This window comes from Scleropages formosus, chromosome 11 (genome assembly GCF_900964775.1).
Source record: "Scleropages formosus chromosome 11, fSclFor1.1, whole genome shotgun sequence".
Lineage (NCBI taxonomy): Eukaryota > Metazoa > Chordata > Actinopteri > Osteoglossiformes > Osteoglossidae > Scleropages > Scleropages formosus.
In genome coordinates, this window is record NC_041816.1 from 4,367,561 (window position 1) to 4,394,799 (window position 27,239).

At 43.0% G+C, this 27,239-nt stretch overlaps 1 protein-coding gene across 4 annotated transcripts; it reads left to right on the top strand.

The window, feature by feature from the left end:
- Positions 1-1,696: 1,696 nt before the first annotated feature.
- scube2 (signal peptide, CUB domain, EGF-like 2) lies at positions 1,697-25,510 on the top strand. Of its 4 annotated transcripts, none has more exons than XM_029256548.1 (23): positions 2,576-2,789; positions 3,505-3,615; positions 3,883-4,008; positions 5,901-6,035; positions 7,916-8,041; positions 8,125-8,241; positions 9,299-9,391; positions 12,065-12,181; positions 12,535-12,657; positions 13,123-13,239; positions 14,272-14,394; positions 14,484-14,600; positions 14,737-14,826; positions 14,984-15,118; positions 15,872-16,039; positions 16,340-16,543; positions 19,337-19,507; positions 20,290-20,457; positions 22,721-22,882; positions 23,119-23,316; positions 23,581-23,733; positions 23,986-24,065; positions 24,418-25,510. In XM_029256548.1, the coding sequence occupies exons 1-23, from the start codon at positions 2,702-2,704 to the stop codon at positions 24,562-24,564; spliced, it is 3,069 nt and encodes a 1,022-aa protein (XP_029112381.1). In that variant the 5' UTR covers positions 2,576-2,701; the 3' UTR covers positions 24,565-25,510. The 4 variants fall into 4 exon arrangements, with proteins under 4 accessions (XP_029112384.1, XP_029112381.1, XP_029112382.1 ...); XM_029256549.1 differs by having other exon boundaries at positions 14,996-15,118; XM_029256551.1 differs by lacking the exons at positions 2,576-2,789; positions 3,505-3,615 and adding an exon at positions 1,697-1,756.
- Positions 25,511-27,239: the final 1,729 nt, after the last annotated feature.

Here is a 27,239-nt window from a genome sequence, read left to right on the forward strand (position 1 = left end):
AGGCATTGTACAAGTTTTGTGAAAATGTTCAATTTGTGAAGCATTGACTACCTGGAATTTATGACCAAATGTTAACTACCTCCTATTTTTTTTTTTTTTTTTTTCTTCTGACTTGCCGTGATTGACCAAGAAATATTACTGTAAAAATTATAGCTTCTATTTTAATACTTTGCGGTGTAAATCCACACTACACATTTAATGTTTGTATAGCCAGCAATTTGAGACCAGTGGGGTTTAAAAATACATATTTATTTTATTTATTTTCTGGTGGGTGCTTTTTACCTGCTTTGGATATGGAAAAAAAAAAAGGTTGGGCCTTAAATGAGGGATAACATTTGGAACAAAATGTTAGTTCTAATGTGGAAAGCAAAGGTACATTACCAGACACTCCAAAATGATCTTTGTGTCAAGTTGAACTCTACAGCGGCTCTTTATTCTGGACTTGATGCCGGCTGGTATAATTTATGTTTATTTATTTCCAGTAATTTCCTGATGCTGTAAAAAGTCAATTATTTTTGTGCACTTTTGGGACTTTCTGATGTTATATTGTAATCTTTTATATACCGCATTTCAACTGTATTCCTTGTGTTTTAATAAAAAAATTTAAAATACGCTGTTGTGTGTTGAAACGCCAATGCTTTTCATTAGTGTGCAAAACAGTGAACGATCTTCCTGCAGTTGTAAAAGAAGAGCAAACTATCGCCAAGAAAAGTTCTCCACAAATAAATTTCTGCACGAGTTTCCTTTTTCACGCGTGAATCAATGAATAATATAGACAAAAAGTATAAATATAAAATTCGGCTTGAACAGTTTAATTGAAATATTTCAAGCTTTGTGAAAGAATGGAATGGAAACACTGAAGACTTCAGATTTCATTATTATATAACTTCTGAAGGGCAATCCGTACCGCGCGCTCTGCACGCGCCGACTTGTAACGCAAAAGCTCCAACTGGGGAGACACGTTATTTTGCTCGCTTACCACAAGGTGTCGCCAACGTCAAGTGCGTTTGGTTTTCTAACTTTTCAGTTGCCACACGATGGCGACAACTTCAAGTGCGGGAAGTTGTTTTGAATTAGAATTAGAATTTGATTTGATTTGATTCAAACTGGGATGGCACGGTGGCACAGCGAGTAGCGCTGCTATCTGGATGGTGTGAGGGGACATGGGCTCGATCCCCGCTCAGTCTCTGCGGGGTTTGCATGTTCTCTCCAAGTCCAGGTTTCCTGCTGGTGCTCTGGTTTCTTCCCACAGTCCAAAGACATGCTGTTCAGGTTTCCCCATAGTGTGTGAGTGACAGAGAGTGTGTGTGATCCACTGCTGTAGGGATAAGTGACCCAGTGTAAGTAGTGTATCTAGCAGTGTAAGTCACCTTGGTGAATAAGTTGTGGGCTGATAACACTACACAGAGTTCATTAAAAGGAGCTTTTGAGAAAAGCGTCTGCTAGATAAATATAAATGTAAGCGCTTTTGATTTTCAAAGTATTGCAGTTGCCACAAGGTGGAGACAACGTGTAACGAAAAAAAAAATTGCTTGGGAGTTTCTTTTTTTTTCTCTGGCCACAAGATGGAGCCAATATGTAACAAGAGTCACTAAAGGAGCGCTTTGATGCTGCTCTGTTTGCCCTACGGTAAAAAACAGAGAAAAATTTATTGGAATCCTTGGACTGACTTTTTTACAGTGAGAGCTTATGAATTCACTGGGCGGGCACCTTCGCGTCTCACACACGTCGCATAGTGTGTGCGTTTATATTCCAGGTATGTGAGGTGACATGATGATGGAGGAACCAACCTTCTCTAGTACAGGTTCTGGAACGATGCTCTGGAGAAACACGGAGGGCGATGTAAAATCAAAATACCTCTAAGAAAATTCGCTCATAAGAATTAAACTTCACCGGCGTCGTTTCACAGCAGACAGTTAGAGATTTTTCCAAGCAGGAAGCGTAAGGGAAGGTGTGTGTGTTTGTGTGTGTGTGTGTGTGGGGGGGGGGTAGCCTTTTGAATGATATTCAAGCTCTTTTAAATTAGTTTTATACCACAGGGGATTTCAGAAAGTGAACTTTGATCTGGTAACTTTCAAAGTCTGAATACAAGCCCGGAGCAGAAGTGATGACGTGAAAAACAGCGGGATAATTTATGGCTACTGTTACAATATCTGTATCCTTTTTTTTTTTTTACTCCTAACAGTGCAGCAGGGAAAAATTCGAAGAGCAACACAATATTAAAAGTATTTTGGTTTCCCCAGGGCAACTGATCGTAGGTCAGAACTTAGCAAATAAAAAAACCACTGATAAGAACCATCAAGGCGAAATAAAAGTGGACCGCAGTCCGCGACTAACGAAGTTTTGAGTGTGTGTGTGTGAGAGCGAGAGAGGTCGCTCTTGATAACATCCTGGAGGCTGATGATGTGAGTGGTCCTTATCTCACATCCGACAAAGGTGGGCTCGGGAATCCAGGACGAAATGTAATACCTTAAGCAGTACCACACACACACACACACACACACACACACACACACACACACACACACACACACACACACACACACACACACACACACACACACACACACACACACACACACACACGTTCCCTCTGCACCCCTCGTTAAGTGGGCGCTCTGACAGGGCCATGAAAATGAGGCGGACTCTCCGCCAGCTCCCCAGTGTGAACTCGTAGGTTCGAGGACTGGATCGTCTCACTATGGGAGCTTTTTGTGCTGCCAGGAACCTGTGTTTGTTTTTGCTCTTGTTTCAAAGTGGCCGGAGCGCAGCGCGCGGAGAGCACCGTGGTAAGTTACCTCCTGTTACACACAGTCCCGAACCCACCGCAGCAGGCAGCGTCTTCTCTTTTTAGTGATTTTTCCAGGGAGTTTAGAAAATCATGTGCGCACACAGCCTGACATCTCTATTAGATTTTCATTTGACTCAGTATTCATTATTACAATCAATATAAAAAGGCAAAAGGTGTGTTAAGTAAGTGAATAAAAGCGCACAGGTAGGTGCGGCGCACTTACATGCAGATATGCATATGGAGGGGAAAAAATTAAGGGTTGAAAAAGAGGTTTGGGGGAGGGGGTCGCGTCCCCCCCGTTACGCCTGTGATTTTACACAGACTTACACACACACTGCACAAGTGTTAGATTCTTCCTATTCGTTTCCCGTTGTTAAATACATTTTCAGCCTCCCAGGTGACAGAAACCGGCCTCACAAAGCAGTTTCGATCAAGTTATATCACTTAAAAAGTAATATAAATCCGTCAACCCATAGGGCCATACTGCTTCTCTTAACGTACACTGGTTTTTACTGTGGTAAGAGACAAATTGACTGTACCCGAATCACGTGTCTGCGTCCAAATCTCTCCTTCTGCTCATCTAATGCACTGTTTTCGTATCGTAGAGAAACGTCTGTAAATAAATAAATGTAAATGTAAAAAAGGAGCACAGCCCTATGCTGCTGATCACACTTTGGTGTTTTAATTTCATTTTAATTTTGCACGGTCCGAAGGTGCGGAGCGCTGTGACGTCTGTCACATTGACGCACTTTGTGAAAACACTCCGGCTTCGTACAGGTGCATCTGTAAGCCGGGCTTCAGGGGGGACGGGAGGCGCTGCGAAGGTAAAACGTAATAAATATATTATGATATCAAATTAAATTTACGCCGACATGTATAAACTTGTGTAAGCTAAGTCCCAAACACTCCCACACCTTTTTGATTTCTAATCAGAATTATAATGTTTTGCATATCGTCACTAACTAATCAGACTAGTGCATCAAGTAATTTCCACTGCATAAATAATTAAATTGCTACGTTAATATTTTGCTCGTTGTTCCATTCTGTGAGAGCAGCAGGGCACCAGCGCTCACTTTTGTTCCGTTTCCCAGACATTGACGAGTGTGACAGCGAGTTCCGCGGCGGCTGCGTGCACGAGTGCGCCAACATCCCCGGCAACTACCGCTGCGCGTGCCACGACGGCTTCACGTTGGCGCACGACGCTCACAACTGCCTAGGTGAGAACGCGCGTCGCGCGCCGCGCCGCACCGCGCCGCCCCGCAGCAACTCGAGGTGTCTGCCGCGCGGGCTCTGTGTCGCGTTATATTCCAGGTTATATTCCAGGTGCGCGGGTCCAGCTCGTGCTTTTTCCATTTTCCCGCACGACAGGGGCGCCGTTTGCTTTCCTGAAAGGCAGTTTTGCGGTAGTGGGGTCGGCTGGAGCAGGCAGGGTACTTACCCTGAATTACTGCAGTGAAAAATACCCAGCTGTGCTTTAAATGCAAAGCCTCTCCAGGCACTATGACACATTTGTTCTGGGAATGCATAAGATACTTTTTAAAAATTTTCTTTTTATTTTATATTTATTTATTAAAAAACTAAATAAATAAAAAAATAAAACAATTAAAATTTAAAAAAACAAAAAATTAAAAAATATTTTAAAAAATTAAAAAATGCGATAAAATACACTCTTGGTGGACTGGGGTAAAGAAACCTTTAACAAAAAAACTGAGTTCTCCCCAACAACTCTCTTTTTCAGTCATAACCCAGACTACTTTCTTGATGATGTTATGGTACATAAACTATCCACTCTGAGATTTTTGGCAAAGAAATGTGTTTCATTGTGGTGGTGAACACCTGAAGTTCTCTCTGTAAACATGTGGATGACTGAAGTTTTTAAATCTCCCCCTGGAATAACTGACATTCGATTTGCATGACAACCCCAATGAATTCTGGGATATCTGGCCACCCTCATGGAAGTTCTGAGAAAGTGTTGTATGATCATACCTCTGCTAAACTATAGCCTTTTCACCCTGAGCCCTCACTCTATGTATGTGGATATATTTGCAGTTTCTCAGTGTGCTGTATTTACCTGTTTGCTGTTGTGACTCTGAGCTGTATACAAAACCAATAAAAAAGTTACCCAGCTGTACAAATGAGTAAAAAACTGTGGGTAGTTTAACAGCAATTCATTCTGAAGCTAAATGTATTTTCTAATGTTTATTAAGAATGGGATTTACGGGCTTTTTGGATTTTGTCAATGGATTGGATTTTTAATGCTGTGGATCTTATAGTTTTTATTTTTTTGTTCATATAAACATTTAAAATAAATAAATGTGAAATATGCCTCAAAATAAAGTCAAACTTGGTTGTTAATATGTCTAATCAGTTTTTAATTTGAGAAAAAACTGAAAAATTCTAGGCACTCAAAGGTGTTAAAAGCTAGAAATACTGAAAAGCAGGGACAATTGGTAGCCTAGTGATCAGAGTTACTGCTGTGGGAAAGAAGATACTTACATTTATTCACTTGGCTGACACTTTTCTCCAACACATCTTACAGTGTTAAGGTTACAATTATTTACCCATTTATACAGCTGGGTAATTTTATTGGAGCAATTGAGGGTAAGTACCTTGCTCCAGGGTACTACAGCTGGGATCAAACCTGCACCTTTGGGATCTAAAGACAGCACCTTTAACCACTACACTACCAGCTGTCCCACTGCTTTTATTACTAAAATTACCCAGCTGGGTAAATAACTGTGAATACCTTAATGTTGTAAGTTGCTTTAGAGAAAAGTGTCAGCTGAACTGAAACGGGTACATTTAATCTTTACTCCAAAAATCCTCAGTCTTCCTTAAACAGTGTTTTTTACTCTTGCAAAAATTCTCAGCTGGCCATAAAAGGTATTGTTTTCGCTATGATTCATACAGAAACTTTAAACTATGGATCATCTGTGGACTGAGGCATCAGTTAATGTGATGCAGAAGGATCTAGACCTGTGACTCCTATCTGTATTCCCATCTAGACATAAAAGACTGTCTCTAAGCTTGGTTGCGTACCAGTATTTTAGCTACCCAATGCAAACCCAACACTCCTGATGGGCTGATACTCTCTTCCCTCTCTTTCTAGATGTGGATGAGTGTATGTTCAACAATGGTGGCTGTCAACAGGTGTGTGTCAACACCATGGGCAGCTACGAGTGCCGCTGCAAGGCGGGGTTTTTTCTCAGTGACAACCAGCACACCTGCATCCACCGCTCCGTAGGTGAGTGTCACCAGCCTACATCTCTGTGTCACTGCTGTCACTGAGTCACTTGATTGGGTGTGTATCTTGTGACCATATATAAAGTGGATTTAGCTTCTGTGATTGAGAAGTCATTGATATCAGCTATGTTTCTTGTGGAGCCATTGCAATTTGAAAAATATAATTACATTTTGGAAGAAGGAGTGACGGCAAGCTTTTATGTAAAAAAAACACATATATATGCTTTTGGATGTTTAGAATTTTCTTGACTGAAAAAACAGTGAACCTTCCGAGCAGTTGGGATGTATGTCAGAGTCTCAGTGATGACTTAATGAGCTAATTTGTAAATGCCATGTGTGACTGACAGAAGAATGGGGATGATACCTTTCAAGTTGGATTTCCTTTTTCTTGTACTATCTATTGCAACTGGGCTCTAAAAGACTCATGCTGTGGGAAAAGAGGTAGCCGGACCAGTTAATAACTGCAGCACTCTGCGTTTTGTTACTTATGTTGTAGATGGGAATAATGCAACATATTATTTCTCCGTGGCTTCTTAGTCACAAGTTTTGATATGCTTTTTTCTTCTCGAGTGAATAAGGTTAAAAGATGAGAGAATTTGGTGTGTTTACATTCACTAGCTCCATGGAGCATGGACAGCCAACTCTTTACTGTGACCATCAAAATGAGTTTGATATAAAAGTCTTTAAGTACATTTTCCATGGTGTCCAACTAATGTGATGAGCATCTTGAAGATGGAAGATCTCAATGGGCTATTTACCCACTTGGACCACTTGGGCATGGTTAAAGACAAAAGCTGTTGACTCTCTGGTTCTGAAAAGGACGGGACAACTTGCTGTTTACCCTAGAATAACTTTGGGTCGCACAAAGGAAGCAATCTCCCTCCTGGGTTGGCGGGCAAGTGGGGGAGCGGCCGTGAAAGGCTGCTTGCAAAGTAATGCTCTTAAGCATTTGGAGTTGACATTACCGGAGAGCCACTTGAGATTGGGGGCTAGGGGGGTGTTCCTCCCCCGTGTTTGTTTCTACTCTTCTGGGATCTCATGCCTCAGAGGGAAACCTTCTGTCTTCCCCACAGATGGGCCCGGGCTTTTGTCCTTTGTGGTTTTCTTCTCTTCCCACCGACACACCCCCACCCCTCCTACTGCCCCCACTTTGATATGCTTGAATAACGCTCTGTTGGCCATTTCCATTAAGTCCCTGCGCATGTGACCGGTCCGCAGCACTTAGAAAGTGGACTGCGCAACCCAAACCTTGCCGGACTGAGACGCTGTCCGGTCGTACGTTCCTCCATGCAAGGTACCGCTCCTTGTTGGAAACACTTCCACATGGGGAATTAGACTGAAGTGTTCACATACGGTTAGAGTTGAGGCAGTGCTAATAGTTATTCTTAGGATACATTATCCACTCCTGTTCTCCGTTTGTTAGACTCTGAATAGATGCATTACAGCTGCACGTATTCAGTGTTAAATATCAAAGCTGTTCCTGGTAAATGACTTGAAAGTGGGCATGAATCATTTCGAGCTGCAAGCACTCCAACTCATTATTTGCCGTGGGGGTGACCTAACTGCCACTATTGCCAGTCATTTCTTTTTCAGTCTCCTTTGTGTCGGCAGTCTGCGTGCAGACTGAGGAACTGGATTCCGTCTCCTAAAGGCTGCGAGTTTAAATCCCGGTTCCACCGTTCCGCGTTTGATAGGGGACAGCGCCAGTCAGCTTGTGAAATAATAGTCTTGCCTATAAATTTGTTAAATTGCACAAATTTTATAGAAACTGAAACAACAATAGCGGAGCGTAAAGGCTCCTCCTGATTGTCAAGTCACTACACTCATTACACTTGAATGGCATCTCATTCTGTTGTGCCTCTGTTCCTCTTCTCTCTTCAGAGGGACTCAGCTGTATGAATAAAGACCACGGCTGTGCTCACATCTGCAAAGAGACGCCCAAGGGGGGTGTGGCTTGTGAGTGCAGGCCTGGGTTCGAGCTGGCCAAGAACCAGAGGGGCTGCACATGTACGTTACTTGATTGCTGTTTTTTCCAGGGCGGCATTGACAATTATAACACAAACTTATTGTGCTTATGTGTTCTTACCCAGTAACCTGTAACCATGGAAATGGAGGCTGTCAGCACATATGTGAGGATACAGACCATGGGCCTGTATGCAGGTGTCATGTGAGATACACCCTGCATTCTGACGGCAGGTCCTGCGTAGGTAAGAAGAGCTTCTCAGTAAGTAGGGTACCATCTGTGTATCCTAGGCGTATTGTGAAATGAGTATTGTTGAAATGTTTCAGTGCCTTCTGTGTACAAATTCCCATGTGCAGATGAAAGATGATATCCCACTATCATGATTCCTGGTGATGTTTTGGCCCTTTTACCTGCTTTGCACCCATGTTTGCATATTCATGCATCCGCTCTCTGGTCTGAGCCTGTCATTGCGACCCCCTCCGCCGCCCACCCGACAAACCACGGCACAGCAGCCGGCTCGCCACCATCTTGCCGCTTGCTCATCCGCCATCCTTCCGCTCCCACACCCCACAGCACGATAGGGATCAGACAAAGACAGTGAGAAGCAGTAGCTGGAGTCCAGGGGGCCGTGTTTGTGCCTGCAGATGCCTGTGTGGGGTCTGCGGTCGGCCCCCGGCGTGTCTCTGGCTGCATCTCAAATCACACACAAGTTGTGCTGATAGGAACGCTTTCAGTGGATGGCCTGTTTATCTGCCACACGCATAATGTTAGGTGCATGATGCAAGTGTAAACAAGCAAATGGTTACAGTGGAGGGGCGCAGACAAACAATGGCGCGGAGCTGATAGTGAACTTGTTTGCCTCATAAACAGAGTTTGCCCACAGAGCTGATTTCCTGCTATCCGGTCTTACGCTTCAGCGGTATCACGGTACTGGAGCCTGAGCTCTTTTTTCAGCCTTTTGACTCTTGCCTGTGAAGCAAAAGATGTGTTTCGCCCAGCCGATGTTGTCTTTTTCAGGAATGACTCTTATAGCCGCTGTTTGTGTGCTTGTTTTGTCCCTTTTACTTGCCCTACGATAATTTCCTCAAAAGACACTCATGTTGTCATTTTTCTTGTGTTTTTCTTTTGATGCCTGACTTGGATGCCCATGAGCAGAAGCCTCTCTTTGTGTGTGCGTGGGTGAGTGGGTGGGTGGGGGGGATGTACTTTCGGAGGCCCCCTCATAGCCTCCGGCATACCGTTTCACCCCGTGACCAGTGGCACAAGGCTGATGGCTGGCCTCTGTCATCCCTTCGCTGCAGAGCGAGACGAGTCCGCGGTTGAGGCCTCCTTGGGACACAACTCCACCCTGCTCGCTGAAGTGGACAAGCGCGTCAAGCGCCGACTGCTCATGGGTACGTCTGCCACTGCGCCGTGCCTTTCCCCCTCATCACGCTGAGCCGACACACCCAAGTTCCTTCGCTACCAACAGGCTCGCACTTGCCTGGCCCACCATCGCTCTCTGCGTTTCATTTACGGTCCTTGATGCTGAGGATTTGACTTGGCTGTTGTGGAGGCTGACCTTTAAATACGTGAAAATGTCCCGCAGGAGGAGTCGTGGGGCCGATTTGGTTGGTCGTATGCGGAAGATTCATTCTTTTAGGAATTCTGCAACACGTTATATGGAAGTCCAAAGTTATGACAGCAGTTGACATCATTTAGTTCAGCTAAGTTCTGTCCAGTTTATTTCTAAGCAGTGCCCTTCTTGAGTGGCTGCTTCAGCTTGTGGCACAATGCTGAAATGTTAATGTTAGTTTTGTGTAAGCACAAGACACTGTAATGTTGCCTGATGTTATGTGAGTTTTACTTACGCACGCTGGCTGAAACCGCTTGTCCCGAGCGGAGTCGCGGTGAACCAGAGCCAAACCCAACAACACAGGGCGCAAAAGCAGGAGGGGGGACACAGACACCCAGGACGGGACGCCAGTCCATCGCGAGGCACCCCAAGTAGGGCTCGAACCCCAGACCTAGCAGATAGCAGGACCCGGCCGAACCTGCTGCACCACCGCGCCCCCCGTTTTACTTACACACACACACCTTTTCTGAACCGCTTGTCCCATACGGGGTCGCGGGGAACCGGAGCCTAACCCGCCAACTCAGGGCGTAAGGCTGGAGGGGGAGGGGACACACCCAGGACGGGACGCCAGTCCATTGCGAGGCACCCCAAGTAAGACTCGAACCCCAGATCTAGCAGACAGCAGGACCCGGCCGAACCCGCTGCACCACCGCGCCCCCCTGTTTTACTTACAATATATGAAAAATTATCTCTAGCATAGTGAAAACCTCCAACTGTTGAAAACCCTTTTTTCAGTTCAGCTCATTTGGTACGATGACGTCATAATTGTAATTACTGTTCACTAAAGACCGGTGTTTTCCAGTGGCCCTGAAAGGTTCATATTATAGCAAGATGACTTTCCACTTCAGCGATAAAGAACTTGAATCAGGAAGAATAAATTGTTTTTGACAGCATCCATGTAGTTTCCCATGATTGTATAGTGGTTAGTAGTCTGCGTTGTGGCTGCAGTATTTTGGTTCAAATCCAGGTCGTGGCATTGTGGAGTAATATCATGGCAATTAGACTCATCTTTTATGCCCTGGGGGGGGTGGGCAGCCACTGGCAGTTGGACCCCCAGAGGATTTTTTTCCTCCTTTGCCTTTCGGGTGGTAGTTTTTGTTTTCCTTTTCTCCATGGCCTGTTGGCTTACTTTTACCTTTAGTACTCAATATAGTTATTGTTTTGAATGTATTTAACGTACGGCCAACCTTTTATTTGTTATTATGTCTCCTGATCCTTTGTTCAGAACTCTGTGTCAGTGTGTGAGAATTTCCCTCTATTGTCTTCATCCCCTATATATTTTTAATTAAATAGAATTTTTTTGGCAGATGCTTTTCTGCGGATAAACTCAGTCACGTTAATGAACATTCTTTGTGGCTTTGGCGCTCAGCTTTCAAAATCTAACATTTCAGGAAGACTTTCTTTTAAAATTTTTGAAAATAGAGGCATAATTATATATTTGTGTAGACAGCAAATAATAGTTTTCACTTTACTCTGTTTGTGAAGAGTTTGCCTTTCAGTGAAATTCAAACTTGAAAGGATTTAAAGTCAGACTAAAGACATGAACTGCAAACGGAGCAGCTACAAAATGACCGGTTTGGTAGGGATGTGTAAGTGCAAGAGCGATGACGCCACCAGAAAACATGTTGAAAACAACCGCATGCTTAAAAAGCATCATACGTAATCATTGCAGTTTTCAGTACGTTTTCAGTAATTGATTTTGCAAGCTTAGCTGATTTATTGCATCACTCAAGATGCATTTTTAAAAACTCGTTTTGAGGAATAAAGTTTCAAAGTTGTGTTAATCTTTATCAGTGAAGCCACATTTAACTTCCTTATAGGCTGAACTTTAAATTTCCTGTATGAAGTGTGCTTTTGAGGTTCCAAGCAGAAATTCCATTACTCTATTAACCCTGGATTGTGCAAATGTTAGACTAAAAGGCCCGCTAGTGTGTGACTCTAACTTACATAATGTTTTTGTTTAAAATGTCAATGAGACATAATGGGCTTGGAAGGCAGGCCATTGAAGGGGAGAATGCAGGAACAGGACTGAATGGTAGTATGCTGGTTTCACCATGACATCAAACATAAGTTATTGTTATACTAGTTTTTCACTTTTTGGGAACCTGTTGGATCTGCAGTTTTACTATGTTGAATTTAATATGTACAGCTTTTTCCTAGAAGTCATCAGTATTTTGCATATCATCTGAATGACTCCGCTGGCTATATAGAGTGATAGAAAATGTTTTAAATTTTGCTTTAAAATGTGTCATACTGGACGCATCACTACCCGTATCCAGTATCTGAGCATGAACCTTCTTGTTCTACCAGAGTTGATGCCCCTGCATTGCGTCCCCCTCGCCCGGAGTGGATGCTAAGCCGTTTTGGCAAAATCAGGGCAAAAGCTTCTTGCAGCTCACTGGCTATCATGGTTTTTATCTGCAGACTAATCTTGAAACCTGCTGCATTTCAGAGACCTGTGCTGTGAACAATGGAGGCTGTGACTGCACCTGTAAGGACACATCCACTGGCGTCCACTGCAGCTGCCCAGTAGGATTCACACTGCAGCCGGATGGCAAGACGTGCAAAGGTGTGACTGATGGTTGTTCTACGCTCTTTCTTGGAGGATAAGCTCTTTAGCTATTTTTCTGTGCTTGGCGAAAACACCTGTGCTTTTCTTTGTATGCCATTGTAACGGAAGCTGGCTACACTTAATGAAGTTTAATAATATTACTGGTTTGTTCATCAGTTAATTATATATGCAAAGTGAAGGGTGTGAAACATGTACTGTATCTTAGATTGTACATAATAAATCTTTGGGTTTTAGTCATTGCCTTCCCAGATCACATAAAAGTATGTATGAGCATGTTGCTTTTCTCCTTCACACCCTGATGCAGTTCTGCTGGAAAGGGGTAGCTTTACCCAAAATCCTCTGCCTCTTAGATATAGACGAGTGTGCATCCCACAACGGCGGCTGCCAGCAATTCTGCCGGAACACCATCGGTAGCTTCGAGTGCAGTTGCAGGAAGGGTTTCAAGCTTCTCACTGATGAGCGTTCCTGCCAGGGTAAGCAGCCTCACACAGAATGTCCACCTCAAAATGATGGTGAAGGGTAGTATGAATGAGGGCAGGGAGACAGGGCAAGAAGAGCTTTGAGTTGTTTACTGATGAGTGCCGCCCTCATAGCAAGAGGCTTTTTGAAGGACATCAACCCAGAACTGATTGTGTGAGATAGTATGAACAAGAGTGGAGTCATTCCGCCCCTCCTAGATCCCATGTTGTTTTACCTCTTTTGAAAATATTTAACATGAGGTGTAGTACTACTAGCTTCTAGAATGTGTTTGTGTAAAACAGCAAGATTCCGCCCCTGATAAAGCTTCCAGCAGTGGAATGGAAATCCCCCCCTGAATGGTGTTGGACGCTATCACACGTGTTTTATCTCTCCTGCTGGAAACATGTAAGATTTGTGGACTTGTTAAACCGGAGAAGTAATGTGGTATGATGGGATTGGTTTCCTGTGTTGAATGGCAGATATTGATGAATGCTTCTTTGAGAGGACTTGCGACCACACGTGTGTCAACTCCCCGGGGAGTTTTGAATGTGTTTGCAATAAAGGCTACACCCTGTACGGCCTGGCCCACTGTGGAGGTAAGACCCCTGTCTTTGAAACTGCAGGCTTTGATAGTCCAAGAATGTTACATGTTTTTAACTGCATCTGAAATAAGGCAATTCATGATACAAATGAAATATATATATGTTTATAATATAATAAAATATATACGGACGCTCCTCACTTAACGACCGAGTTCCATTCCTACGACTAGGTCTTTAAGTGAATTGGTCGATAAGCGAGGAGCCGCCCCTTACCGATATTTCAAGCATGCTGTACTGGTAGCGTGTGCTTACTAACCTGCTTCAATGCACGTGGGTTCTTGGAACGATAGATGAGGAAAGGCTTTAACTTGAACCCAGCGACATTTCCTCCCAACAACGACTTGACCCTGTCCTTAAAAGCCTTGAAACCAGGCATTGTTTTAGCTTCTTTGTGTATGTAGGACCTTTCGGGCATTTTCTTCCAAAATTGTCCGGTTTCATCCATACTGAAGTCTTGGAGATTGCGAACGCTAGTTTAGTGAATACTGACCGACTGTGGGAACAAGACTGAGACTGAGAAAGGGTGATGTGAGATGAGATGCTTGACGCTGAGATGCCGCGCTGCTGTTCCCACGACCAAAGTTCTCCTACAGCGTACAATACCGACTGGTTGAAGAGCTGGTCACAAGTCCGCACGGTCGTTAAACAGGTACTGTAGGTCGTTAAGTGAGGAGTGTCTGTATATACATATATATATGGGGGGGTGTGGTGGCGCAGCAGCGCAGCGGGTTTGGCCGGGTCCTGCTCTCTGGTGGGTCTGGGGTTCGAGTCCCGCTTAGGGTGCCTTGTGACGGACTGGAGTCCCATCCTGGGTGTGTCCCCTCCCCCTCCGGCCTTAAGCCCTGTGTTGCTGGGTTAGGCTTCGGTTCGCCGCGACCCTGCTCGGGACAAGCGGCTTCAGTCAGTGTGTGTTTGTGTGTGTAATATATATACATAAAATGTGCATTAGCACATTCATATGTATGTGTTGCTGAAACACTTGTGAGGGTGAACGAGAAGTTTGGCTGAGATTGATTAATTTTGCAGATATTGATGAGTGCAGCATGAACAATGGCGGCTGTGAACACAGCTGTGAGAACACCTTGGGCGGTTTCGAGTGCCACTGCCGTCCTGACTTCAAGTTGCACTGGAACAAGAAGGACTGCATCAGTAAGACTAGCTTACAGGTCTTATCCTTTGTGTGCATTGATGAAATGTTATTTTAGTGTTTGAGGTTTTTGTCATTTCATCCTATGTAGAAGCAGACCATTTGGCCACAGCAAAGACACCTGCTAAACCCACGCTGAACTGCAGCAAGCTTGATGGAGGTGACCGCTGCTTCCTGACCTGCCAGTCCCACGTTCACATCAACAATGGTACGAGACGCTGTCCGGTTCTCATGCACTTCGTGCCTCAACTTGTCATGCTTTGCCTTCTGTGTCCATTCCTTGTCATGCTTATCTCTGTTTCTTCCTCTGTTTTCATGCACCCTTGTTCCTGTGCGCTTTGTAGGAGGTGAGGATTCCTATACAGTGAGCTGTGGAACTCCATTACTCTGCTTCGCTGGAGGACAAAGAAATGACAGTGGCTCTCATTGCTTAGGTAAATACACTTCTCTCTAGATGGAAATCAGTCTCCATCTCTCTGTATCGTAAACACCACCAAGACACCTATGCAATGTTTTGTCAATAACCGCTTACGTAACCTGTGCCTCAATAAGCAAAGAATTTTTTTTCATCGGAAGTTAACAATGTTTCAGTTCTCCCTGCAGTGTCAGATACAAGTGGTGTTCCTCGGATCAAAACTACCGCTACGTTTAAATCCAGCACAGGGAAGTGTAATCTGCAAAGGAGCCAAGAGAAGCTGAAACAGGGCATGAGTGCTGCTTTGTCAGGTATAGAATACACCAAAACACTCCAGGTGTCTGCATGTTCCAATCTGGTGAATACATGAAGAAAATTTTTGCATCTGATTTATTAGAAAAAATGGTCTGCAGTGTGAATTGCTGAAGTGTAAAGATGCGCAGTTTCACTATTACAACCATAATGAAAGAAAAAAGCTGCAAAATGTGAAATCTGACTGGTTCTGTAAACACTGCGTTAATAAACAGCTTTAGAAAAGAAAGGTCTCAGCACAAATCAAGAATAAAAATAACACATCTGGTTCTCTTTGGACACATTTATTGGCAATGACGATGCCAAACTGACATTATGAAATGTTTATCTCGCAGTAGGCCTCACGTTGTTGGTTTATGTTGTTTCGCTAAAGAATCAGGAATTTCGCTGTGTGTCCCATGATGTTATCACAAAGAAGGCAGGTTTATCAGCAAGGAAAAACCTTTTTACTTTCAAAATTAGTGGTGGAAAATACCAAGAGAACAAAGTAAACCTGCTTCATTTAAGTGTTGCCTCTGTTTCGTAGTACAAGAATGGTCTCTTTAAATGTCACGTATGTACTTTTCACCTGCTTCCTTGAGACTGCGTTTAGGGTGTGGTGGTTTTCAAAGCCTCTAACAGATGTTTTTGAAGTCTCTTTGTGATGCCTTTTTTGGTCTTGAAATTTTTTTGATCTGTTACAGTGTACAAATTATTAATTTATTCACATTGTACACGTGTCTTTCTTTGTGTTTCTGTCTTGGTGTGAGCAGGGAGAAAAGCCCCCATCACTGAGAACGTCCAGTTCAGCTTTGTGAGCCTGCGGTGCAGCTCCTCCGGCCGCTGGGCACGCAGTCACCACGGCCGCAAGGTGGCAGAGGAGGAAGGCTCCTCCATCACAGCCGAGTTTGAGCTAGATGTGAACCTAGAGGAGGTAACAGGTTGGTTTAGTGCTCCTGTGCAGCCTAGGCTCCATTCACCTTCTTCCTCTTTCATTCAGAGTCAGGCCATGATGAAGCAACAAAACATATCTGCTGTTCTAGTCAAGCTTCAGTTTTTGGTTCTAGGCAGATGAGATAGCTGTAGGAACACCCTTCAGAAGCCTGTGTCTTGATATGAAGTTATGTGTCTTTACATGATTCATTCTTCACTCTTGGTGTCTGACTCCAGCTCTGCCAGGTGGTCAGTCAGTAGTGGGTTAACAAGCACGATATGCAATCTGGATACATGTCTCCTGGCAGAGAGCTGTGACCTGGGTTGCGTACGCCGCCGGTCTGAGAAACGGCTGCGCAAGACCGTCCGCACCTTGCGCAGGTCAATCAGCCGTGCACAGTTCCTCCTGCATTTTGCCGGCTCCCAGTACGAGTTGGCCAAGAAGACAAGTCAACTTGCTGATGTGCCAGAGCCCTGTGGTTCTGGTCAAATGCTAGTGGACGGGAAGTGTGGTGAGTGTTTGTTTCTGACCGCTGGGACCTATGCTAGCATTTAATTCATGTTTAGTTGCAGTCAAAGTCTGGTCAAACCCCAGTAGCCGTTTCCACTGCAATCATGGATTTCAGCCATGTGTGATTTCTTATGTTTATTCTTATGGTTACTTAGACCTTGAATATAAACCCAGAGTGTGAGTGGAGAAGGTCTTATTTGTCTGAGGTATTCTACAATACTTCATAAAAGGATATTTTCTTAAAGTGCCTTTTGTGTTGTATTCATTGAATTTTGTTTTACTGGTTCATTAGACAGTAAAATGTGGGAAATGACCAGAAATTGAGGAATTAAATTACCCCCATTTCTATATAACTTTGTTCTGGAACCATAAAATTGTGCCTGCTACAGAAAAGCATTTACATTGGGTGTTTCCATTACAGTGATATTTCATCTGAATTCCTAGTACTGACCTTGAATTAGTTGCAGTCTTTCAATGGATTAGTTGGGTCAACAAGCAACAGTGGTGAGTGGAGAAATAAAAGGGGTTTCCCTAGGGACTGCAGGGGTCAGATGCTCAAAACTCTGCCCTTAGCCCAGAGAGTTCCCTGCCTAAACCTGACTTTGCCTGTGCCATTTAAACAAGCCAGAGACCATTTTACATGCCGAAACTCCATCTGTGCCTAACCCATCTTGACCTGTTCACAGCTGGTGCCTCCTTGTGTTCCTCTTTTTTAGGGGTTCTCGGGGGTAGCTCTATTCACACCAAGCTGGAAGGTTCCCACTGGGGAACAGTAGTGTAACTCTTTATTGCTTAAACGCACTTACCCTCATGCTAGAGAAAGGAATGAGAACACTTAACTTCTCTTTTATGGTCATGTATACAAACTAATGTGAGGACGTTTTCCTTGCTTATTTTTAACTATGCCGGATAAGGTTAAAACAGACATTCTGAAAAGTGTTCTGAGGGATGAGTGTTGGGAAATGTATTTTACTCTGCACTTATGGCCGGAGCCATCTTGTCATAACCTGATCTCATCCTTCCCACACTGCAATTAAAGATAATGATGAAAAGGCAGAGCGGAATAGCTGGGGAACAGCGCTTACTTCACAGAGGTCTTCAATAGGACTCTGAACTACCCTCTCACTGTCACTACAGGAACTATATATTTTCCCCCCTTACCCTCATCTCCCCCTGGATCCGCTCGTTAAGAGCAGTTTAGCTCTTTCAGTTTGCCCACTCCACTGTAAATCCCAGTGAGACGTGTTACCAGCGCTGGGATGGGAATGGAGCTCTGTGGCTTCTTTGGGATGAAGCAACGTAAACCTTAAGGCCTTAAAGATGTTGCCGACATGTCAGCATCAAGGGTGTCCGGAATGATGGTATTTGGGTAGCTCATTTTTGTCGCTGTGACCCTAGATAGTCACATTTTTATTAACGCAATTAACGTGAAAGAATGGTGCTGACCGAGGCTTTGGACAAGTAGCCGAGCGAAAATGAATGGTCAGAAAAAAATCCTAATGCTCCCTGCAACTGCCCCCTGTGTCAGTACAAGCACTGTATTTCTTGTTCCTTCCTCTGTCCTCTCTTTGTGAAATGTTTAAATGTTTGTAGTGGCTCGTTAGCCCGTTTGTTTTCATCTAAGAGGTACTTTTTGGAGTGCTGTTTATTCAAGCGGCCAGTTTAAGGGCCGAAATCCCTCTGTGCAGGGGCCACTCCGCGTGACCTCGGCCAGTGAACTGCTGTGGAGAATTGACTTCATCGACACCATGGGAATCAATTAGCATCAGCTGTTTGGGCCTCTGTTTGAAGGGAGCAGGGAGTGACTGGGAGGAAGAGAATGATGGGAGTCAGAATTCTGACCCCTTTTATTGAGTTCAGCTCCTTACCACGGTGATACCATGGTGTTTGCCTATGTCATCAAATGGGCAAAGCCTGGGGACCTGAATAGCACTGAAAGGTCTTTTAAACCTCTTTGGGGCCATCAATTCGAGGACTCTATAGAATCACCCTTTTGCATTTGAAAGACTTCAAGGTTTTTTCTCTCACTTTCTCCTCACCCCCTCCCCCATCAAATAAAGCAGTTGTGCACAATGCAATGGTGGCTCTTCATGGTCATTCAGGATAAACAAAAGGTGAAAAAAAATGAACTGTTCTTGGGAGAATGACATTTTCTTTCGTGTTAGGATCAAGCAATTTGCTGAGGCACGTATAATAGGTATACCATTAAGATTGTGTGAAGTTGCTCTCATTATGGCTTCTCGCTTTCTCCTGTAAGTGACTTCATTGAGTAGGATTACTGGAGTCTCTAAAATACTCTGGTCCAGTGACATGCTGGTTATAAAAAGGGGAATAGCACTATAATATGGAAAATATTCCTCAAAAGTGAATAATACTTACAAAAGAACAGATCTTACTCTTGAAGTGCCAGTTTATCTCTTTAAAACCTGCACATCAAAATCTCAAGGGGAACATGAAAAAGTTACCATTGTATGTGCAAAAAACTGCTCATAAAAGGTTACACTGAACCTTAGTCACCACAGTTATGGCATTTTTAGAAGCTGAAGCTTGACGGCGGTAGGTCTTTTTCACTCTACCCAAAGAGACACGTGTTTTTGATTGTTGAGGTGCAGGATGTTTGATGTTGAAGGTAAAGGCGGCTTTGGAGGGGTCCTGCTTGCTGTGTGAATTTTTTACATAGCTGCCTCAGTTAAATTTGTAATGCCTTTTTAACAGCTTAATGCATGGCTCTTGGGGTGGCCCAAGACCGCTCCGTTCCTATTCTTCAGCTTCTTACCTTCACTTGCCTGTGCAGTGAGTTGCAGTGTTGGAACGTTCTATGACGGTGAGCAGGGGGGCTGTGTCCTTTGCCCGGCCGGAAAGTACCAAGATGAGGAGGGACAGGTGTCCTGTGAGGCCTGTCCTGGGCCTCGGGTGGCAGGCGGTCTTCGGATAGTTGGGGCCCGAAGCATCTCCGAGTGCGGAGGTAAAATTCTCTTTGAAGAAAGTATGGTTAGAAATTACTTATTTTTTTGGCATACAAAAGCTAGCCAACTTTATGGTCAACAGATCAACCATACCTTTTGGCCTTTTGATCGGTATTGCAGATATAAACTTCAAGGAGTAAACTTTTGTTATCCTGGATTAAAGCTTTTTGTTTAATAAATACATGTGTATTTTTCTTAGGGAAAAAAAAATGCCAGCTTTTTTATTTGATGGATAGTTAAGCCCAGAACTCTTGATTTGCTTAGAAGATTCCTGAAATATGTATCTGTTAATCAGATTCTGCTGTGTCGTTTTAAAACGCACAGGAAGCTAAACACATTTAGATTAGGATCTGTTGAACAGATGTCACCTGTACTGCTGCAGCAGGCTTAGATTGAATCCCCTGGCAGAACACACACCTAAAATATGCCACCATGTTTTGTTTTCACAAATGCTCCTATCTTAGCTAGTTGGTGGCTGAAACACACATCACATCTCCCACTTCCTCTAGACAGACTAAACAAAGAGGGCTATCAGAAAAATCTCTGTCATGGTTAGTTTGTTAAAAGTCATTTGGGGGGGGGTATGGGAAGAGCCATTCCATGATATCTAGTACCACACCATTAAATATTTTGTATGTGTTCCATTATAAACTGTCAGAAAATCTGTCAGATCTGTCTCTAGACAACTTTTATTTGTTCTACTTCCAAAGACAGTGAGGACAAATTCAACTGCCTCTGAAACCTTGTTCAGACCACTGTTCTGTATTTCTTCTGTCTTAAGGTCAGTGTCCTCCTGGCCAATACTCTCAGGATGGATTTGTCCCCTGCCTTCGCTGCCCGTTGGGTTCCTACCAGCCAGAGGTGGGCCGCACATCTTGCTTCACCTGCGGAGGCAGCCTTGTCACTAAATATGAAGGGGCCATTTCTTTCCAGGACTGTGAGACCAAAGGTAAGGGAAACAAAGGCATTTTCAAACTAGTACAGGTTGTATATTTACACACATTGACTGAAACCGCTTGTCCTAAGCGGGGTTGTGGCAATCCAGAGCCTAACCCAGCAACAGAGGGCATAAGGCTGGAGGAGGAGGGGACACACCCAGGACAAGATGCCAGTCTGTCGCAAGGCACCCCAAGCAGGACTTGAACCCCAGACCCACGAGAGAGCAGCCATAGACCAAACCCACTGCGCCACTGATTGTATATTTAGGCATTTATTGTATATCAGTCACCAAAACTGTCTGACTGCAGTCTCGTACGTTTAGAAAACTGACGATGAGTCTATTTTCAAGGTCATACCAAAAATAATGATCATATTAATGGTACAATTTAAAAAGTTATGAATGGGAAATTACTACATACTATTTTACTTTCCTGGGGTGCGGTGGTGCAGTGGGTTGGACTGGGTTCTGCTCTCCAGTGGGTCTGGGGTTCGAGTCCTGCTTGGGGTGCCTTGCGACACACCGACATCCTGTCCTGGGTGTGTCCCCTCCCCCTCCAGCCTTACGCCCTGTGTTGCCGGGTTAGGCTCTGGCTCCCTGCAACCCCGAATGGGACAAGCGGTTCAGAAAATGTGTGTATGTGTATGTATTTTACTTTTCTACAAAATTTTCATCTGGAGTGCTGTATTTTTTGCCACCAATTCAGAAGTTTGAAAATCTGCCATGTCGTAAACTCCATTCCTGCCTTGTGTAAATACCAGCACGCTGCATTACTGCAGCTTTAGTGGTATTATAATGCTGGCCTTGCATCTGATCTTTTACGAACCCAAACAGATGCTAATCCGAGGGAGCAAGGTGTAGACTGTCGGGAACATGGGGGAGACGTTCCAAGCTGTTTTTAGTTGTCTAAGCAGAGAGAAGTATGGTGCAGTATCACTGTAGTAGAACAGTCGCACTATTGCATTACAAGATTATCCTTTTCCTGCTTGGATGTTTGTCATGCAATGCATGATGGAGCTTCTGGAGCATCAGCAGGTAGTGACTAGTACTGACACTTTCCCCCGGTGATAAAATGCCTTTCTATGATCTACCATTAGTATTCTGGGTCCACGTAATACACTAGCTTTGTGGGGATGAATACTGTGAAAAAAACTAACTCCTTCTACAGAAAGGTGTTACAACTGTTTTGAGGGAAACGTTTTTCCAAAAATTTTGCATTACTCCATTTAGCAGACACTTTTCTCTTTTCACTTCCAGTGAACATTATGTAGTGTTATCAGCCAACACCTTATTCATTCAAGGTGACTTACACTGCTACATACACTATTTACAATGAATACTCATCCATACATCAGTGAAACAGACTCTCGGTGTCACTCGCACACTATGGGTAACTTAGTCACAAATCCACTTGAAGATGATGTCTTTAGACTGTGGAAGGAAACCGAAGAACCTGGCAGAAACCCATGCAGACACAGGGAGAACATTCAAACTCCACACAGACTGAGCGGGGATAGAATAACGTCCTCTCACACCACCCAGGCACTGTGAGACAGCAGCACTACTCACTGTGCCATCGTGTCACCCTTTTCGACTCATTCATCAGTAATCGTGGTACATAGGGCTTTCTGCTGTCTCCTGGACCACATGGTACCCTAATCTTCAGTGGCATCTCTTGACTGCCAACTGTCAGTCAATTTTCTCCTTTATTGCTCTCATTAGAGGCTGATTGTGAGTGACCACTTTGAGACTGAACATCACTTTCTGTGATCCCATCTTTAAAGTACTTTATCAATGGTCTGACACAGCTAACATCCAAGCAGACATCTCCATATACACACTAAAGCTGTGTTAATGTTCGCTGCAGGGATTTCTTTGAAGAAAGAAGTTTTGTACTTTTCAAGAACTAAAATCACTGTACATTGTCAGATTGACGCGTCCTTGTTAAGCAGATGACCGTTTTTCATTCAGGTGTGAGATGATACAAAGAGCTGCTAACTGCATTTCTGTATAATTCCAATATGCTTTTATTGCTTTTGGTATAACTCTTGTTGGGGTACTTGGTGACAAATAAGTTAAGTTTTAAGATTTGACTCTATTGCTGCACCCTTGAACTTGATTTCCTTTGACAAAGATTCAACATTATTGCTTATACACAGAAATGGCCCTTTCTGTAGAAATGTAGACATCGTTTGGACAGAACTTGACTGTTAACAACCTAAAGACTACTCATAATGCTAATGATAATTTATCTGCATTTTGGCTTTCTCTGCAGTTCAATGCTCACCTGGGCATTACTACAATACCAGCACCCACCGCTGCATTCGGTGCCCCCTGGGTACCTACCAGGGCGAGTTTGGTCAGAATCACTGTGTGGCCTGTCCCGGAAACACAGCCACAGATTATGATGGCTCCACCAACATCACACAGTGCAAGAGTACGTCCTGAAAGCCCAGTGCGAAACCTTCGGGTTATGAACTTTTTTTACAAGTTAGAATAGGAAATGGAGCTTTCTCTGAAACTACATTGCTTAGACTAATGTGCATTGTATAAGAGTGGAGAACAGTGTTTGCTATGTTAACCATGCCCCTTCACAGCCTTCACTCTATGTAAGTTAATTTTGTTTCTCAGCAGGCAATGCAAATCAGCTTACACTATGGTGTCACTTCACAGACAGACACTGCGGTGGAGAGCTGGGAGAGTTCACAGGTTACATCGAGTCCCCAAACTTCCCTGGAAATTACCCTGCCAATGTAGAGTGTACCTGGACCATCAATCCCCCACCCAAGAGGAGAATCCTCATTGTGGTCCCTGAGATATACCTCCCCATTGAGGATGAATGCGGGGACTATCTGGTTATGAGGAAAAGCTGTGAGTGAAAAGTATGATGAAGAGTCCAGTGATGTTGCGGTCTGTTTTTAGCGACACCTCTTTCTTGCGACTCTTACACAGTTTCATTAATATTATGCTGTTTGTGACTGGCAGTGGAAAAATTATTAAAACTTCTTAGTAGGGAGGACAAGCAAAGGTTTTGTGTGTGGCAGTGGTAGACATAACCGTATTGGTTACTGACTTTTTGGAGATGCTGTCAGATTAAGCTTGAAAAGGTTACTGGTTCACTTTGTCTTTTAACAGCTTTTGTAAACTCAGTAACAACTTATGAGACGTGTCAGACATATGAACGACCAATCGCTTTCACCTCACGTTCCAAGAAGCTATGGATTCAGTTCCGATCCAATGAGGGTAATAGTGGGAAGGGATTTCAAGTGCCCTATGTAACATATGATGGTAAGTGTGATATCACCATTTAGCATGTAGCACATTTAAAATCAGAATTGCATAACAGTTTAGGGTGAACATATTTTTAGAATGTTGATATAGTATGCTATTTATAACCCTTCTAATTTGTATTTAATTGTTTTGTCCTACTTTTTATTATGTACTAAACTACAGTAATACACAAATTATTGTTGGAAAATTTGCTCTTTGTAAATATACTGTAAAACGAACGTACAAGTAAAAATAAGACATTTATTTCAGAGGATTACCAAGAACTCATTGAAGACATAGTCAGGGATGGCAGATTGTATGCATCAGAGAATCACCAAGAAATACTAAAGGTGAGCTAACTCTTTATATACAAAATGTATTAACAATTCATAATTTTTAATAGTAGCTTCACATAACACCAAACAATGTACATTCTTAGTTTATCTTTCAGACCTACTGCAATTTTTTGAAAATGGGTTTGGGTTTGTCCCCTTCCCCCTCTGGCCTAACGCCCTGTGTTGCCGGGTAGGCTCCGGTTCCCCGTGACCCGTATGGGACAAGCGGTTCTGAAAATGTGTGTGTGTGTGTGTGTGTGTGTGTGTGTGTGTGTGTGGGTTTCTAGTTCCATCTTGTGGAAGCAACTGCAACTGCAGAATATGATTGTACTACTTTATTGTCAGAAATATGCTATTTACTCTCCAGGACAAGAAGCTGATGAGAGCCCTGTTTGATGTTTTGGCCCATCCACAGAACTTCTTTAACTACACAGCTCAGGAATCAAGAGAGATGTTCCCCAAGTCCTTCATTCGATTTTTGCGATCGAAAGTTTTAAGATTCCTACGTCCATAGGAATAATATAAAAGGAAACCCTGGCTCATAGCTTTTAAAATCCTTCCCATTAGTGACTTTTCACAGGACTGAGATGGAATATATAAGCCACCTACTTTGTGCTACACAGAACAACAAACCTGAGTTTCTGTCAATTTAAAGCCTTGTGGAATATGTGGTGAAGACACATAACAGTTCTGCACTTTCCCCAAAGAAAGACATGTAAGCAAGCTTCACCTCAATCGATTTTCTTCTTCAAAAGAATGTGTTTGGAGGGCTACTGAATTTAAGGATGTTTTTTAAAGGACTGATGATGTGAAATGTTCTCAAACTGGGAAACTCTCTGCAACAGAATTCCAGACTGAATTAAAAAACTATGCTAAATCAATGGATCAGTAACAATTACCTGTAATTCACAAAATATCATGATACACAAATAGGGATTATGAAACAAAAAGTGACTTTATGATCTGTCATGTTTGAGCCCAGCATGGCAGTCTGCTTTTACTGAGAAACTGAGAAAGTTTGTTTTGAACTCACAACTGTCCCAAGGAATGGAAATGAGAAATGCCGCCACAGGCTTTTGCTGTAGCAGACACTATCTGTAGCTGTGTTTACCCTGTAGGGCAATATTGTGTACCATTGCAAGAAAAAGGTCAAAATGAGTGTACAAGAGTTATACAACACACCTATGTCAAGATAATTATTGCTATATTTACCAGACAAAAGATTACATGTTGTAGTTAAAGAACTATGTTTATAGCATTAGGAAAGTGATGTTATAAACAATGAGGTGACAGCTTCTGAAGTTGAAGTTGAACGTCTGAGAAATTATATCAGGGCAAAAATGTCCATTTGTTGAAAACCTTAAAGCACTACAAGAGAGTGGTGAAACAGTTAAAGCAATTATGTATATGAATGTCTTTTGTATATTATGTAAAGAATAATTAAAAACATGTATTCTGGTTGTCTGACTGTGATGCATTTTGGTTGAATCTATAAGTTTATACTAGGTAACCCTGTAAGATAATTTTACGGTTTAACGGAGTAAACTGTTCTGAGTCCAAGCTTTATGATAATTGCCAGATTCTGGATAAATGTCACTGTTAAACAGCTCAGTGCAAAGAGATTACATATTAACCTCAATTGTACTTGCAAGTTTCTTTTCAACAGAGAGCAGGACAGACAGGGTGAAGAGCCAAGGTCAGGAAGAAAACTTAATGAGCACTAAAAAGAACTACAATGTTCTATGACATTTGGTACAGAAAGTTAAACGAATTAGTCTGTCCACATGTGTAGGGATGTAAGTGTTTGTACCTAACCCTGATGTAAATAAAATGGACAGAAACATGACTTTTGGTCTGAGTGTTTTGAAACAACAGGGAGACCAAGCTCATTAATATTTCTTTGCTCCTGTGAGTTATTGACCAGGGTTACATTCCTAAATGCTTCCTTTAATGTTCAATACCTTTCATTTGTATGAGTGAATCTCCATGCGGAGGTTTCCATTCATTTAAAGTGCATTTCATGCCAAATTAATATAATGCATGGCGTATTTCCATTTCCCTCCTTGTGATTTACCCCCCTGTGAAGAAAAACGATATACAAAGAGAATCATCTGGACCAAAGGGAGTCTAGCAGAATTCATATTTCTAACATTATTTTGGACAGGTACAGTAACAAGGACGATAACTAAATAGTCGTAAAATTTCAAAGCATAACTGTCTTAACACACACACACATACACACACACACACACACACACACACACAGAGATATGGCTTAAACATATACTTTTTTAAAAATAATAGCAGTTTTTTATGCAGCTTAGGGCTACTAATTATTTCACGTCTGTCGTTATGTAATTTACTGGTTGCTGCGTTATTCGCATTAAAAATGCAGTTTTTTTTTTGCTGTAGGGTTTGCCACGTATCATTTTGTCCAGAACGTGATGTGAATAACTCTTCACATCACCGAAATTTCCTGTGAACTTTTCAGAGCAGCGTTTTTTAAAACTGTATAAAGCCACTCAGTACGCAGCATGGATGTGTAAATGATGACTGGCAATTTGGGGGAGTGAAGCTACGATGAATTAACTGACAGCTAGTTTTAATGTACATTTATGAGTGTATTATTAACAGCCTTTCCTTTCATTCGCAAAAAACGCGCCACAAAGCTCCAGTATGAACCGGGACTCATTCCTACAACCTACGCGCGGGTATAAATCAGTCCGCACCCGAAACGGATACAGTACCGTTCATTGGAGTTGGCACTATTTTGGGTCGCGTAATGGTTCATCAATCAGTTAATCAACCAATTACTCGGACTCACTCGGTAGCTGGCCGGGGTGTCGTGTTTGCTAATGTCGCTTCAGGCGAAAAACAAAAATTCTTTTATATTATTGCTTTACTATAATGTTCGTGAATACAAGGAGTTTTGCAGCGTTTGTTGAGAAAGTTTAGTAATGAAATGGAAGATTTTAAATCAGCAACCGCAAGAAATTTTGCAGCCACGGAGTTTTTCTCTCACTGACTGACTCAGCCTTGCTGAGTCGCTCAGGTAAATAATAATTCGGTCGGTGTGAGATGTTTTGCTAATCTTGCTTGTTTTTAATGAATTCTTTAGATATATCTCATTACATACTTCATTTGTAGTTAACCGACTAATTAATTATTGAAGTTGTAACAGCCCAGGTG